The 14,083-nt window shown below is 40.8% G+C and overlaps 1 protein-coding gene across 1 annotated transcript in view; it reads right to left on the bottom strand.

Annotated features, from left to right (window-relative positions):
* Positions 1-14,083, bottom strand: part of LOC101173791 (chondroitin sulfate proteoglycan 4) — a 30,629-nt gene that overhangs the window by 12,681 nt on the left and 3,865 nt on the right. The window contains exons 2-5 of the mRNA XM_011478865.3: positions 12,753-12,916; positions 6,595-10,167; positions 5,865-6,338; positions 5,008-5,184 (exon numbers count right to left, since the gene is read on the bottom strand). Of these exons, the coding sequence (XP_011477167.1) occupies positions 5,008-5,184; positions 5,865-6,338; positions 6,595-10,167; positions 12,753-12,916 (4,388 nt within the window). The remainder of the gene's footprint in view (positions 1-5,007; positions 5,185-5,864; positions 6,339-6,594; positions 10,168-12,752; positions 12,917-14,083) is intronic.

The raw sequence follows: 14,083 nt of genomic DNA, 5'->3' as shown, positions 1-14,083 counted from the left end.
TATTTTCTACATCACAAACATTTTTTTCTTTAAACGATAATTTTTTCATCTGCTCCTGATTCACAGTGATTTGAATAACGGAATATTCAGAAATCCAATTTTCTCAGTATAAGTTCTCCATCCTCAGAAAAATGCCACAACATGTTAAAAAACCCAAAACAGCTTTTTCATCAGAGTGGGTCTTTAGTTTTTTTCCCCACCAACATCATTAGTAGAGAACATTTGAGTCTCTTGTAAACAGCTGCCCAGGACTTTCTGAAATGATTTCAAACAAGGATGTAGTTGAAGCGTTCCACAACCTCAGAAAAGAAGGACTTTTGAGAGTTTTGGACAACCTGGAGTCTGTTCTTCCTTAAATAGCAAGAGAGAGAAAGTCCTGAGGTTTCCCAAGACCAACCTTTATATTCAGGATCACTTATATTAACTATTACTTCTACTCTGTGAGTGTAAACGAGATCTTTATAAAGTAAAGATTTAAAGGATAACAGATACACATTAAAAAAAAATCAATACAGTTACAGCAGTACCAGGTGAAAACCATTGAAACAATCAAAATTATGTTAATTGGGAAATAAATGTTTCAGTTTCCCTTCTTCTTGTTCTCTCTATTGTCTTTGCATTTTTATGTGCATGTGATGCAAACAAAAAACAGCCAATCACAAGCTTGCTTTTATCAAGTCAGGTCAATTATAACTGGCTGAACACAGTGAGGGATGTGGGTTGTGAGCACTAAACATATAATAACACTTGTTTTTGCAGCACTTTAAACAATACCTGGATAAATTAATGATAGATTGTTGTTAACCACAAAGAGCAAAGCAGTCTAAATGACCCAAAATGCTAGGTTTTAATGTCTGAAAGTGTCATCTCAAAGACATTTTGTTTTTGTTGCTTAAAATAAAAAAGTCACAGTAAGAAAAAAACACAAGTTTCTCTGTTAAAAGGCGTTTTCATTTATAGTTTTAAATGCCAAATGAAGCATATATATGTGGACTGTATCATCACAAAGTTAGCCGAGTCATTTATGTATTGAGATGTGTATCGAGTAATGTGAAAAGGAAAGATACATACATCTACTATAAAAAAGGAACCTTTGACGGGAGCTCTTATGTAGTTTTTTTTACCCACCGTTTGCTCTAATTTGAGTTCAAACTGCCAATTACATTTACATTTTATGTTGGGAATTTTAATATTTGCTAAACCGAAGTCTTTTAGCAGCTTTAGATCCAAACAAATCCTCTCGTTAGGTCTGATCACAAACTTTGTTCTCAAAAGAATTGCTTCCCTTCTTTCAGAATTTCTGTTTATGTATTTATTTATTCTTTTTTATTAAACTGTGATGTTGTGACATTAAGCAACACCGTGTGTGATCACACACCCATTTCAGTTTTCACGCATTAGCAAGGAGCGTTGCATTGGGAGCCAGTTTAGCTCGTGCTGGTTTGCGGCGCCTTCCGTCCGTGAAACCCGGGTTCGACTCCGGGCTGCTCCCTGTTCCCTTCTCTACCTCTGCCGGTTCCAAGCCCGGTTTGAGAAGGTTGCGTCAGGAAGGGCATCCGGCGTAAAACATTGCCAAATTTACCATGCGACTTGTTCGCTGTGGCGACCCCTGATGGGAGAAGCCGAAAGTGGAAGAAGAAGCAAGGAGCGTTGCATTACAGCAGTAAGATACTGGCAAACGTTCAACGGCGGCTTTTTCCTGAGAAACACCAGCGATAATGACGTGCAAATACAAACGCACACAAGATGAGAGGAAGTGGGCGAGAGAAGTAAAAACACGCACACATAAAATGCTCCAAAAGCATAAGTTCCACCAGGTCACACAGCAAGGCATTTGAGGTGGGTTTTTTTTTTTACAGAACAGCACCAAAGTGACTAATGTTATACTAATGATATACAGTAATTACAGAGACAGTGGAAGTATTCCAGTGCTAGTTTTACTGGATCTCAGTGCTGCACTCAATACAGTTGACCAAACTTTATCACTCTAAGAACTGGTAAATTGGGTAGATCTTACGGGGCCAGTACGAAACTGGTTCAAATTCATATTTGGAGGAGTAGCTTTACAGCAGAAATTACATATGGAGTTCCCCAGGGTTCCATTCTGGGGCCACTTCTATTTAACATCTACATGCTTCCACTGGCCCAAGGTAATTTATAACATTAGTTATCATATTTACCCAGATGACACGCAGATCTACATTACGTAGTTGAATTGATTACTTTGACTGTGTTTTTACTGGTCTACCAAAAAATCTGCAGCTTATACAAAACTCTGCAACGTCAGTTCTGATTAGGACCAAAAAGCTAAACTACATCGTATAACATAAAGAGTTCAGAGGTCTTTACACTGACTGTCAGTCTGCCTGAGGATAGACTTTAAAGTTGAATGGTTTAACACCAAAATACACCTTTGACCTCCTGACCTAGTATGCATCAGCCAGACCTCTCCGGTCATTTCTGGAGTCCAAACCAAACACGGAGAAGCTGCATTCAGCCTTTATCCTCTACAGATCTGGAACAGATCAGCTAAAACACTCAGTTCATTTCAATCTAGATTAAAGATCTGACCTGTGTTTAGCGGCATTTTCAAAAAAATTAGAGCTGCAGTGTTATTTTAAGCCTATTTTTAGTGTACTTCATTTTAAATGTTATTTTTATAACAACTTCTTTAATGTTTCTTGTAAATGATTCTCTTTGTTGTAATGCTCTTTAATGTTTTATGTAAACCATGCTGAATAGTCTTTGTACACGAAATGTGCTGCATAAATAAAATTTGTCTTGCCTAAATACTGAAACGTTCCTATGGCTACAGCAGCGACTTGACCTCCCACTGGGATTGAAATTTTCCTTACTGGAAAAGGATCCTGGAGGACTTCCTCAGTCAGTTCTAGTAAAACCCCACTTGTCAAACCAGCCCTGCAGCAAAGCATCGACCATTAGCGCTCTCATCATGTGCGTGTCTACTGGTATGGGATGACTATACCCTCATCTAACAGGAAGTCACAGTAGGCTGAAGAACAGCTTCACAGTGACTCAGCATAGTCAAAGACAAGACACGTGTTATTCATTTAGGCTAAAAGGTACCCAGGAGTCTGCATCGGTTCTTTGAAACTGCCAGGACATATTCTGCACTGTAAACAGGAAAAATAAATGATTGGTCTGTAACTCATGAAGCTAGAACGTCTAACCAGACAAAGACGTCACTCATTTTGGCTTTAAAAATTAACAGAAATCTCTGGAGAATGTCTGATTTGCTGTAGCGTTTCATTTTGCTCCCTTTTGAACGCACAGTAGACACATGGAAATGTAAGATAAGATCAGCCTTTTTTGATTCCACTGTGGGCAAATTCCATTGTTACAACACTTCTGGGGACTACGCTTAAAAGAAATTAAAATCGGAAATGTTCAAAAAATTCTAAATGAAGAAATAAAAATTAAATCAAATAAAACACATTTTATAAACTTCTCTTGATATACACTATACTTGCACAGCCAGAAAAAGAAACACAGAGTAAAAGGAGGTAAATGTAAGAAATCTAAACTACAGTTTTAAAAATTTATTTTCCCAAATAAACTAAAGGAAAAAGGGTAAATGATGTGGAGAGATATGCTGCCATCTTGTGGTCATTATATAAGACTGCAGTTTCAAATTATGACGTCAGACTCAGCACATCTTAACCCTTGTGCTATCTTAGATGACCCCACCCTTACATTGACGTGTTCTCCCTACCATGACAAAGGTGGATAAAGGTGGAAAGATTTCATGTAATCCATGGACACCAGTGAAGATCACAAATCATTGAAGAAAAAAGGTTCAGAGCACTGTCTAGTGGGTCTAGATGACCCAACTCCCAATGGACTACTTTAAATTCTTTCACTGTGTTCCCTGCTGCTATTAAGCCCATCCCACTGGTCACAGGTGGAATTCTGACTTTAAAAGGTCAATATCCTGTAAAAATCCACATTTTTTGAGCTTTAAAGTGTTTTATAATGTTAATTCCTCACAAAAAAATTTTTTTTACTCCTTTCAAGCATGTCTGAGTATTCCTCTAAAAACCGGCTCTCTGAAAACCAGGCCTGCCCAATCCACCAAAACAAGCAGGTCCTCACATTGTGACGTAGACAAGTAAAGAACAACCTCTACCAGGACCGCCACCAGCCTAACACACACACACCCATTTTCTCCACGGTGCGAGCGGTGATCGCTCCTTGAAAGGCGGTCCTTCAGAGATCGAGTCGTCCTAATTTCGGTTACAAAAATGTGCTGCGAAAATAACTCATGTTCCTTAAAAATATGTTGTGTAAAAAGGTGTGCCAAAGGTAATATTTTAATCATATACATGGATATAGTTAATTCTGAAAGGCTTAAGAATAGCATGATATTTAATGGTATGCTGCAATCTGGTGCCATACGATGTAAAGGAGTTAAAACTAGAAGTTAAAGTGACAACCCAGATTTCTTTAGGGGCACAATTCTCACAAGTCGACAGCGACGGATCAAAGGCACTGGAGGTACAGCAGTGTTGACAGAGGACAGCTTTAATTACTCACTAAAGTTAAGCAACATAAATACACAATCAGAATCTATCTGAATGCTATTCCTCCAAAACTCAAAGCATATCTGGAATGCATTAAACCGATTTTTAAATTATTTGTCAATCTCATGTTGTGTTTTGGATCTATTTTGCACCTTTTGCAAAATCTTGGATTTAAACTCAACCTTTTAGAAAATCGTCAACATCTAATCTCCATAGCAGACTAGTTGAGTCTGGGTGACTCCAACACAAGGCAGCGTCTGCTCTGTGGTGCCAGTTCCCCTGAAACCTCCTCCACATAACTGACATAGTTTCTCTCATTTAGCCATCCAGCCAGTCATGGAAAAACTTTCAGGCCTGCCTTCATAAAAATCTTTTCAAAGGAAGCCAAAGAGCCGGACCTGCTGGCGGAGAGAGAGCCGATAAGAAGCAGCAGGAGTTTAAATATAGAGCTGCAGTGCAGACTCACCCGGAGGACCCTGTTGGCAGTAATGACAGGAGACTCGTCATTGACAGCTGTAACGTCCACGAACACCGTCTGGGGTGAACTCTGCTTTCTCAGGCTGGTGTCGTTGGCCACCACAGTGAAGTGATCAGCCAAGCTTTCGCTGCTGTCGTGGACGTAGTAGATAAATTCATGTTCCACCTAGACCACAGAGATGTTTAGGGAGAGCAAATAAAGTCATTTAAAACACAGAAGTGCTGCAACATTCAGCAAACTGATGTTTTACACACATTTTCACAAAATGTGATCAATTTGGATTTTATTTGATACAAAAGAGGATCCACAATGCAAATCAGGTTTTTGGTGTTTTTAACATGTTCTTGCTCCCTGCTCCTCTCCATTCTGATCCATGTATGTCTTTGTTTTCCTCGTCCGAGCCGACTTCTGGTTTAAAACTGTACGGCTGCATAGCTCTGATATCGCTCGCCATTTTTGCTGCACCTCTAATGTTAGGCTAGGGTTGTGAGGGGCTGGGAACATTTTGAAAATAGATCTAAAGATGATGTGAGTTGGTCTTTAAAGGCATACCAGCCTCTGTTTCAGATTAAGAGACTAACTTATCAAATTTACTAATTTTTTTTCAAAGTCTGAAAAGCTTTGGGTGGTATCAAAATAATAAAACATCACATCATTATTATTTTTAAATGGAAATAAAAAAAATAGTAAAAAGCCTTTGATTTAAACAAAACAAAAAAAAGTTCCCTTCCTGATAATCCGTCTTGGAATACAATTTCTAGTACTTCCACACAGAATCAGCATGGTTTTTTTTATACTTGGAACTGCCATCAACAATTGGAGGAGTTTGTGTGAGGGAGTCTCACCTGCCTCCGGGTGAAAGTGGTTACAGGCACGCCAGGATGTCGGGAATGCTCAATGTGACCGTGCTGCGGGGGCTCCGTCAAGCTATAGAAGAAGTTGATTCCTGAAAAGTGTCGGTTGGTGACTTTGAGCACATCCTGAGTCAGAGCCTTGGAAGCTCCCTCCTTCAGAGAGAAATTAGAGGCGTGGAGGGGGATGAGCAGCGGGATGATGTCGACAGACATCCTAATGTCACCGACGACAGTGACCCCGTTGCTGGCGTCCAGGACGATGCTGTCGTTAGCTTTGCCCGGCTCCACCTGCACATACTGAATGTTTCCGCTGTTGATGTCGTCTTGGGTGAACGTCTCGACGGGTGAGTGTTTGTTTCCGATGTAGCGCTTCTCCCCTTCAACAAAACGCCGGAGAAAGCCGTGAGACGGGGCTACCTTCACTGAAAAGACGATCTCCGATGGCAGGTTGTCCTCATGGGTGACCTGGACACGACATTTAGTGGTTGAAACGGAAATGTCAAAGGTGCCACAAAAGTTTATTGTTGTTTAGATTCTAACAGTAACCAAACTGTTAGAAGTCCAAATATTGTCTGTTATTTACCCATCTTCCATGTATTTGCTATTTAAGTGTATTTGTAAATACATTCATAAATATTCTATTTTCCACATAAGTGTCAGGTTGTTAGAATTGGATTTTCCAAGCAAAATAAAAACAGTTTCGCTTCACTGAAACACCCACCTCCAGTTTGGTCTCATCAATCTTAACTGGTTTTCCCTCCTCCACCAGCAGAGGCTCCTGACGAAGCACGATCGGGGGCCTCTGATGACTTTCCAGGTAAACCTTCACCCCCACTCTTTGTTTCAACTCCAGACCTTTAGCCTTTACAGTCAAGTTGAAAGAATCAGCCAGATACTTGCTGTCATCGTGCCGATAGGTGATCAGTCCCTTCTTTAAGTCATCCTGTGTGAATGACTCCACCTTTGATTGATTGTTATAGAGGCCTCCATACTTGGGAGCCTCATCCAGCGTGAAAATGACCTCCGTGTCATGTCTGAGGTCCAGATTTGATATAAAGCTGAAATTTTTGCTGGAAAAGGTCACAGATTTCCCCTTTTGAACCAACACACCAGAATTATTGCCAATCTTCAGGAATGGGTCTTGAGCGCTGATGTCCAAGAGGCTTGACACAAAATGCTTCCCATCAGAGATGAAGAGCACGAACCGACCAGAGCTTGCACCTTTGTGAATGAACAACACCTTTTTTTCTTCTAGATCGCTCTGTCGAAACTGTAAGAGCTGATGGGTGGAGTCATTGGCCAGCACTAGATCTCCCACTGGGATCCCACGCCGCGTGTAGACCAGCTGACCATCGTCAAAGTCTGAGTCGGGGTCGTGATAACGCAGATCTTCCACGGTGAGTAACTTCTGCCCGTCTTTTACGACGTGGAAAACTTTATCAATTATTCGAATTGGCTTTTGGTCATTTACTAGCTGAATCGTGATGTTAAACCATCCTTCTTTGGAACCAATTTCATTTTCTGCGATGGAAGACTTAAACTCTTGGCTGGTGGAAGCTATAAAGTAAAAGTCGTCTAGAGTGGTTTCACTGTCGTCATGGATGTACATTAACCGCTCCTCCAATATATCCTGATTGGTAAAGAAGAAGATGTTGTCGTAGCTAGCGTTAGAATTAGATTGAGTGATGCGGGCCAGCTTTCCGTGTCTGGGGCTGCTGATCACCGTGTAGTACATGTCCTTAGTACCCAAAGTCTCAGCAAACAAGTCGTCTTTTGTGATAAGTTTGCTTTCTCCCTCCATTAGAGACAAACCCTCATTTTTGATGAACACATTGTTGATGTCAGCTTTGATGGAGAACTGGAAATCGGAATTTTGCGACTGAGCATGTTTGGAAACCAGTTGAAATTTGAACCTGTCAGTTGTATCTTCAAATGGTCTGTCCACTAACACATAATGGACTTTTAGATCTGTTAAGTTTTTCTGGCTGAAGGTCGAGTTCTTGGTTAACACTTCATTGTCAAGAAGAAGCTTTCCTTTCTTTGGGATGGTGAGGACTCGATAGAAAAGCTCATCGTCTGACAGTGTCACACCTTCAACAGCGGCAAGAAGATAGTCCGAACTAAGCCTCACTTTCCTTACTTTATCCATGTTGATCATTATGTTCCTTACCAAACGGTACCTTACCCACGACACTGTGATTGGAAAAAGTATTTCCGTGGTTGCTCTTGCTGCTATATGAACTTTGCACTTAAAATAATCGGTGACGTTGGAGGTCTGGACATCTTGAAAAGTGTTCATGTATCTCAGGCGCTCTTTTTCCAAAAGTCTTTGAGAAAATGACTCTGTATGCCTCCATTCACCGCTTGAGTGAAGCCTCTGAAGTTCTCCAAACTGCGGGGCTTCAATAACATCATAACGGATGTCGATAACTTGTTTGACTGCATTCGTTTTTACGGCTAACTGCTTTGAACCAATGGCAGCCACCTCTCCTTGAACGACCTTAAGCCCGGTATTGTTGGCGATCTCGTACTCCAGTGCTATGGCCATGACTCTTAAAACCACAGTGTTGCTGACTTTTTCTCCATCACTAACCCTGAGGACTATTCTGGAGTTTCGAACCCCCGTGTGAACATAGTACACCCTCATTTCATCCAAGTCTGCTTGTGAAAATGTGGTCACTGCCATGCCAGGGTTGCTTTCGATTTCCAAATGGCCAGCATCTACGTTCAGGTTTCCAAGCACAGAGAAAACCAACTCAGTGTGGTTGCTGTCTATGTCTGTGGCTTTCAGAACATCTGAGGTGAGGCATTTCTTAGAGTTCTCCAGCAGAACGAAGAGGTTTCCCTCAGGAAGGCTCAGTTCAGGAGCATCATTGGTAGGGGTCACTGTAATGTTGTAGCGGTACAGTCTATTGTCCTTCAGATAATTAGGAACTTGCTTTCTAGTATTACAAAACAGGGAAAAGATGAAAAAGTCATCCGGTTCCTCTGAGCCTCCATGGACGTACATCACTCTGCCGTGCCAAAGATCTAGCATGCTAAAGGTGTTCTCCTCTTGGTCTGGGTCAACATCCAGCCTTATCTGACCTCTAACTGGTTGCTCTTGAATTTTAAACACAACTTGAGACTGTCTGATACCAAGACTTTTAAAGTCTAAAAAAACTTTGATGTGTTTTGCCTCGAGAGACGCTCGACCACCCTCTGGGACCACAAGGTTTTTAAAGTGCACAAAATTCAACCCATACTTTCTGTCCAAGCCAGCTGCTAGGGTAGACATGTAAAAGGATGGGGTTGGCGTTACAAAGGGAAAAAGGGGTTGTGGTGTACTAGTGGGACTAGCTGCCGTAGGCAGTTCTGGAGGTCTTTCTGGCTCACAGCCTACAGAGATATCTTTGGTGACTAGAGCGCTAGATAGACCAATCTTAACTCCGTTTACTTCAATGTTCTTTAGGCATCCTTTGAAGGAACCGCCTCTGACACGCTTTCCGGACACAGAGATGAGCCCCATCTTCCTCACATCTGATCTGGTGCTATCGTCGACACCTCCGACAAACATGTAACCTTTCAGGTGGAGTCCCTTTGAGCGAGCCCTGATGCTGCTCTTCCACACCTCTCCATCCACAGAGAGCTCAAAGCTTCTGGAACTGAAATGTAATTTGATCGCATGCCACTTCCTGTCACTGATGAAAGTGGGTGAACGTAGCTCTACTTTGACTCCACTTTTTCCAATAACAGCCACTGGTAATCCTTCCTGAATCTCCAGAGCCACAAAATCCCCGTCTCGGGCTGAACTGTAGAGGATAATTCCTTCTTTAGCTGAAGTGTGCACAACACACTCGAATACAGCTGCTTGCTGGACTTTCCATGTTGGAAAAGAAATATATGCTCGAGAGCTGAAGAAGCTTATCGGATCTTCCACTGTGGCAAAGAACTGGGGGCTGCAGCCTAATGACACTTCGTGAACGTTTTTGTATCCGGCGTTTGGCCGAAGTGACAACAGCAACTCGTGTTCATTGAAGACGACCTCCTCCATGCAGCCTCGGAAGCCAGTTAGGTCTCTTGGCAAGTAAGATCTGTCCAGGCCCCCTGAGCCTCCAACGAAGAGACCGTCCACAATGTGAAGATGCTGATGGGTTCCTGGCATCTTTACACTTGTGTGTGAGTTTTTATCAACAGTCAGGGTGAGGTTAAGCTGGAAGTGGTGGACCTCCACACTGTGCCAGGCTAAATCATTGAGGTGGATGCCTCGTTCTGATTCCAACACTCGTTGCCCCGATCCAAAGTCTGCTTTAACCTAAGAAAGGGACACAGATAATGAGATTTATGTGGTGACGCCAGCACAGGGATAGAAGCTTAACAGGTTCCTCCAACATCCCATCATGAGGCTGGTAAACCCTTTAACACTAAAGCTTTAGCTCCAGCGTTTACATTATATCGACTATCGTAACTCTTAAAATATTTACGCAATTGACGTAATTCCAGCGGATTCTGGGGAGGAGAAAAGCAGCTGTGCACCGTTACGTACCACTTTACGTTAGTCATGTGTTGCATATGGAAAGCCTCTATTCTCCACAACATAATCAGCTGATCACATAAACAGTACATCAAAGAGCATGTGTTACATCTCCAGCATTAAAAAGTTAAGCATAAAGTTTTGGTGATAAAGGAGATGGGAATTAATACCTGGAAAATAAATGCTCTTTGTTCTTTTTGTTTAAAATATAGAAATATACTTTTTTCTGATCGTTTCTGAAAAAGGAAGCCTTCTTTTTCTTCTTTTTTTTTCAGTGGAAAAGGAGAATTTTAGTTCTCAAAAAAGAATCTGACATAAAAACACTCAGTATGAAGACCATTGTAGTTTTCTTGTATGTAACCAAAAGAAAGTCATTTTTTCTTGTTCTTTTTTTTTTAAAATCACAACTATGTGTCCTGTTGTGTGTGAAGCCTGCAGTGTACACATAATCTAGTTTATTAATCCATTTTTTACTTACAGAAAATACAAATATGTATGGATACATGTAAAAAACGTTTTTTTTTCTACTCTTTGTCGCTAAAAATAAAACAAAATTAAAGTGTATTTCTTAGAAAATATTTGAATCAATTTGGTCTTGTTCATATTAGCAACTTTCTTCAACATAGTCATGGAACGATTGATAAATTTCACATTTATTTTTTCCTAACAATTAAATTAAAATAAGACTAGTGAACATTCATCAAAATAATTCTCTTTGCGCTACACCTTTTCAAGCTTTTCTTTAAATTAACACAGATCTAGAAATAAGGAAATTATTATCAAAATTAGTTAAAATAGGAAAATTTGATTTAAGACTCAAATAAGCAAAATTAAATTGTAAGTTTTGGTTCTATTTGAAGGATGTTATTTTAAAGTTTAATAAATGTTGACAAGTTAGACTGTGGCATTCATTGACATGATTAACTTTATTAACAAAATTTAGACTTATGTTCTAAGACTAAGTGCAAGTTTTAGATTTTTTGATGATTTAAATTTAGATTGGCCAACTTGTACTATGATTGTATTCTCATTTTTTGAAATATTTCGTTTAAAAATGAGTTGTTTCTGCTCATAACACTAGTTTTTTTCACTGTAATCATAATAACCTACAATTAAGTACACAATAACTGAAAAAATACAAACCATTTGCTTAGAATTAGCAACAACAAAAAAACTTTATTGGGTTGCATGAGCTTGTTTTTTCCTTAACTGCTTGTGTGGAACAAATCTTATAATATTTTTTGTTAGGTGAAAATAACTTGCTGCACAGACAGACATTTTAAAACCTTCTTTTTTCTATTTAGTTTAGTGTTCTTTTCCTATTTCTAAGCGACCTGTAGTAGATAAAAAAGCAGACGATTGGGCTTAATCTTTTATATGGAAGAAGGAAGACCTAAATGATTGAGAATCTACAGACATGTAAGCTTCATATTTCTGCACACACAGTTACAATGCATCAGTTGACAAAGAAAGAAAGTGAGGACACTGAAATTCTAGGACAAATAGTGTAAAAAGAAAAGGTTTCCAGACTGATGGTGATTTCACCAGTCATCAAAACAGGGAGCTTTGTCTGTGATTCAGAGCAGGAAGAGCACGATTACGCCTTTCGCTCGCGTTTGAGTCCACACAGCATCACTTCAGGATCTCCGGCTGATGCTGCATTTAGGTGACATGCTTGTCGAGGCTTGCTGCTGAGCTGAACGTGCATGGATTTCCAGGGAGCAACTGAGTCACACAGACCCCAAGCTTGAAAAATGCCGACCAGAGTCGGGTTCAAAGACGGGAAAAGTGTGCTCACTGAGGCGTCACACATTTGTCAGAGGCATCCTTCTTAGCAGGGGGGGAAACTGTATGCAAATACAAGCTTTGTTTAAAAACACAAAGGCTTTAGTGTTTATAGTGCATATGCACATCTCTTGTAGCAAAAAGCCCATTTACAGGAACACCAATTATTGTAGCTAAATATTATTATGTGGACCTTAGGTGCATTTAACCAACATGCCTTTTAAAAAAGCCTTTTCATATTCAAGACAAAAATAAAACTTAAATAAAAGTACTTTGAGCATTTTTTTAGATTAAATATGGATTAATTTTGCTTGGAGCAGGCAGATGTGTTCATTTTATGAATGCTAAAGAATTCCATCATCATCAAATCTCACTATGATTTGCAAGTTTACAATGAGAACAAGTGAAAAATGAAGACACACATAGAGACAGCGAATCTGTCAGCAAAGAAGAACGCTCGCAGGGTTTTGGAGTTAACTGTGCATCCAGTCAAACGCAAAGATCTTTGTCTTGCGCATGCTTTCGTACTTTGACATATGCACAGACATGTGTTCGTGTGCAGCGGCCAAAGATGTTCCCACCTGCAGGCGGCCGGCGACAAACTCCAGCAGCAAGTAGTTGGGCTGGCCGGCGGCGAGGAACAGCAGGCCGTCGGTGGTGGACGTCCGGAAGCGAACGCGGAGCGCATTCTGGTCGGACGACTCTGCTGCCTTGAGCTGCACAAAGCCGTCACCATAGAAGGAAGCTGGAGGGGAGGCATGGAAGCATCCTTAAAAACCTTCATGAGTGACATTTTCCTGTTAGGCTGAAGTGTTTAGAACAACATAACCTAAAAATAATCAACATTTGACAATCTCATGTTCAAACAGGGTTACTGTCTTTTTTTTTTATTTCATTCTATGAAAATAAGGGAGCGAAAAAACAAACACACACCACATGGGTTGTGTCTGAATTCCTTCACTACTCATTACATAATGTACTATATAGTGCCTTTGCCATTTTGTAGTGCTGTCCAAATCTACAATTCCACATCTAAGTGCCCTAGCACCGCCCCCCCCCAGGCTAACACACACCCACTTTCTCCACGCAGCTAGCGGGGAACACTTTCATTTCATGTGCACATCCATCTCTAAAAAGTTGAGATGTCGAGGGGGAAACGCAGACACGCCGCCGAGGCCGGCTCCAAGTTGACGTCATGAAATGGGCGGTACCCACAAGGAGCGAAAGGCGGAGCCTCGGAGATCGAGTCGTCTTATTCCTGGATAGGAAAATGAGCTGCGAAAATAACTCATATTTCCTAAAAGAGTCGTTCTTTAGCGTGTCAAAGGTAATATATTCTCATATATATGGATATAGTTTACCCTGACAGGCTAAACATTAGCAGGATATTGGCCCCTTCTTAAGAAAAAAAGAAAAGCAGCGAGCCAGAATTGCTTTTCAAATCCAGGACACTAGATTGTAGTGCGGGACTATCTAGTTTTTTAGCAGTTAGGAAGTAGGAAGTGAATTCAGACATAGGCCATGGACTCCCGGTGTAACAACACAAACAACAACACCAATTCAGCACCATTTGTTTAGAAGGGATGCCTGTAAAATGGCTTGGATTTGCTACATTTAGCTCTCATGGCGAGCGCTTGTGTTTACAGTATGTGCTCTAACATAATGGCTTACACGCTTTCCAGTACAAGAGTACAATTACTTCAGCTTTAAAGCTCAACCTGAAGAATAATAAGCACCTTATGGATGTGGAACAACTCCAGCAGAAATGCATCCATGGCTGCTTTGGCGGAACGTTTTCCCATACTCTTAAAATGACACCCATGACGTTTAAAGGCATTCGACTCGAACGCCATAATAACAGTATACACAAAGAGAAGCGGTGGATGTGGAGCTGTCTCACAGGAGCGGGACG

Source organism: Oryzias latipes, chromosome 9, assembly GCF_002234675.1.
Source record: "Oryzias latipes chromosome 9, ASM223467v1".
In the NCBI taxonomy this organism is placed as follows: domain Eukaryota; kingdom Metazoa; phylum Chordata; class Actinopteri; order Beloniformes; family Adrianichthyidae; genus Oryzias; species Oryzias latipes.
Note: the sequence above shows the minus strand (reverse complement) of the source record. Positions and strands in the feature narration are given on the sequence as shown.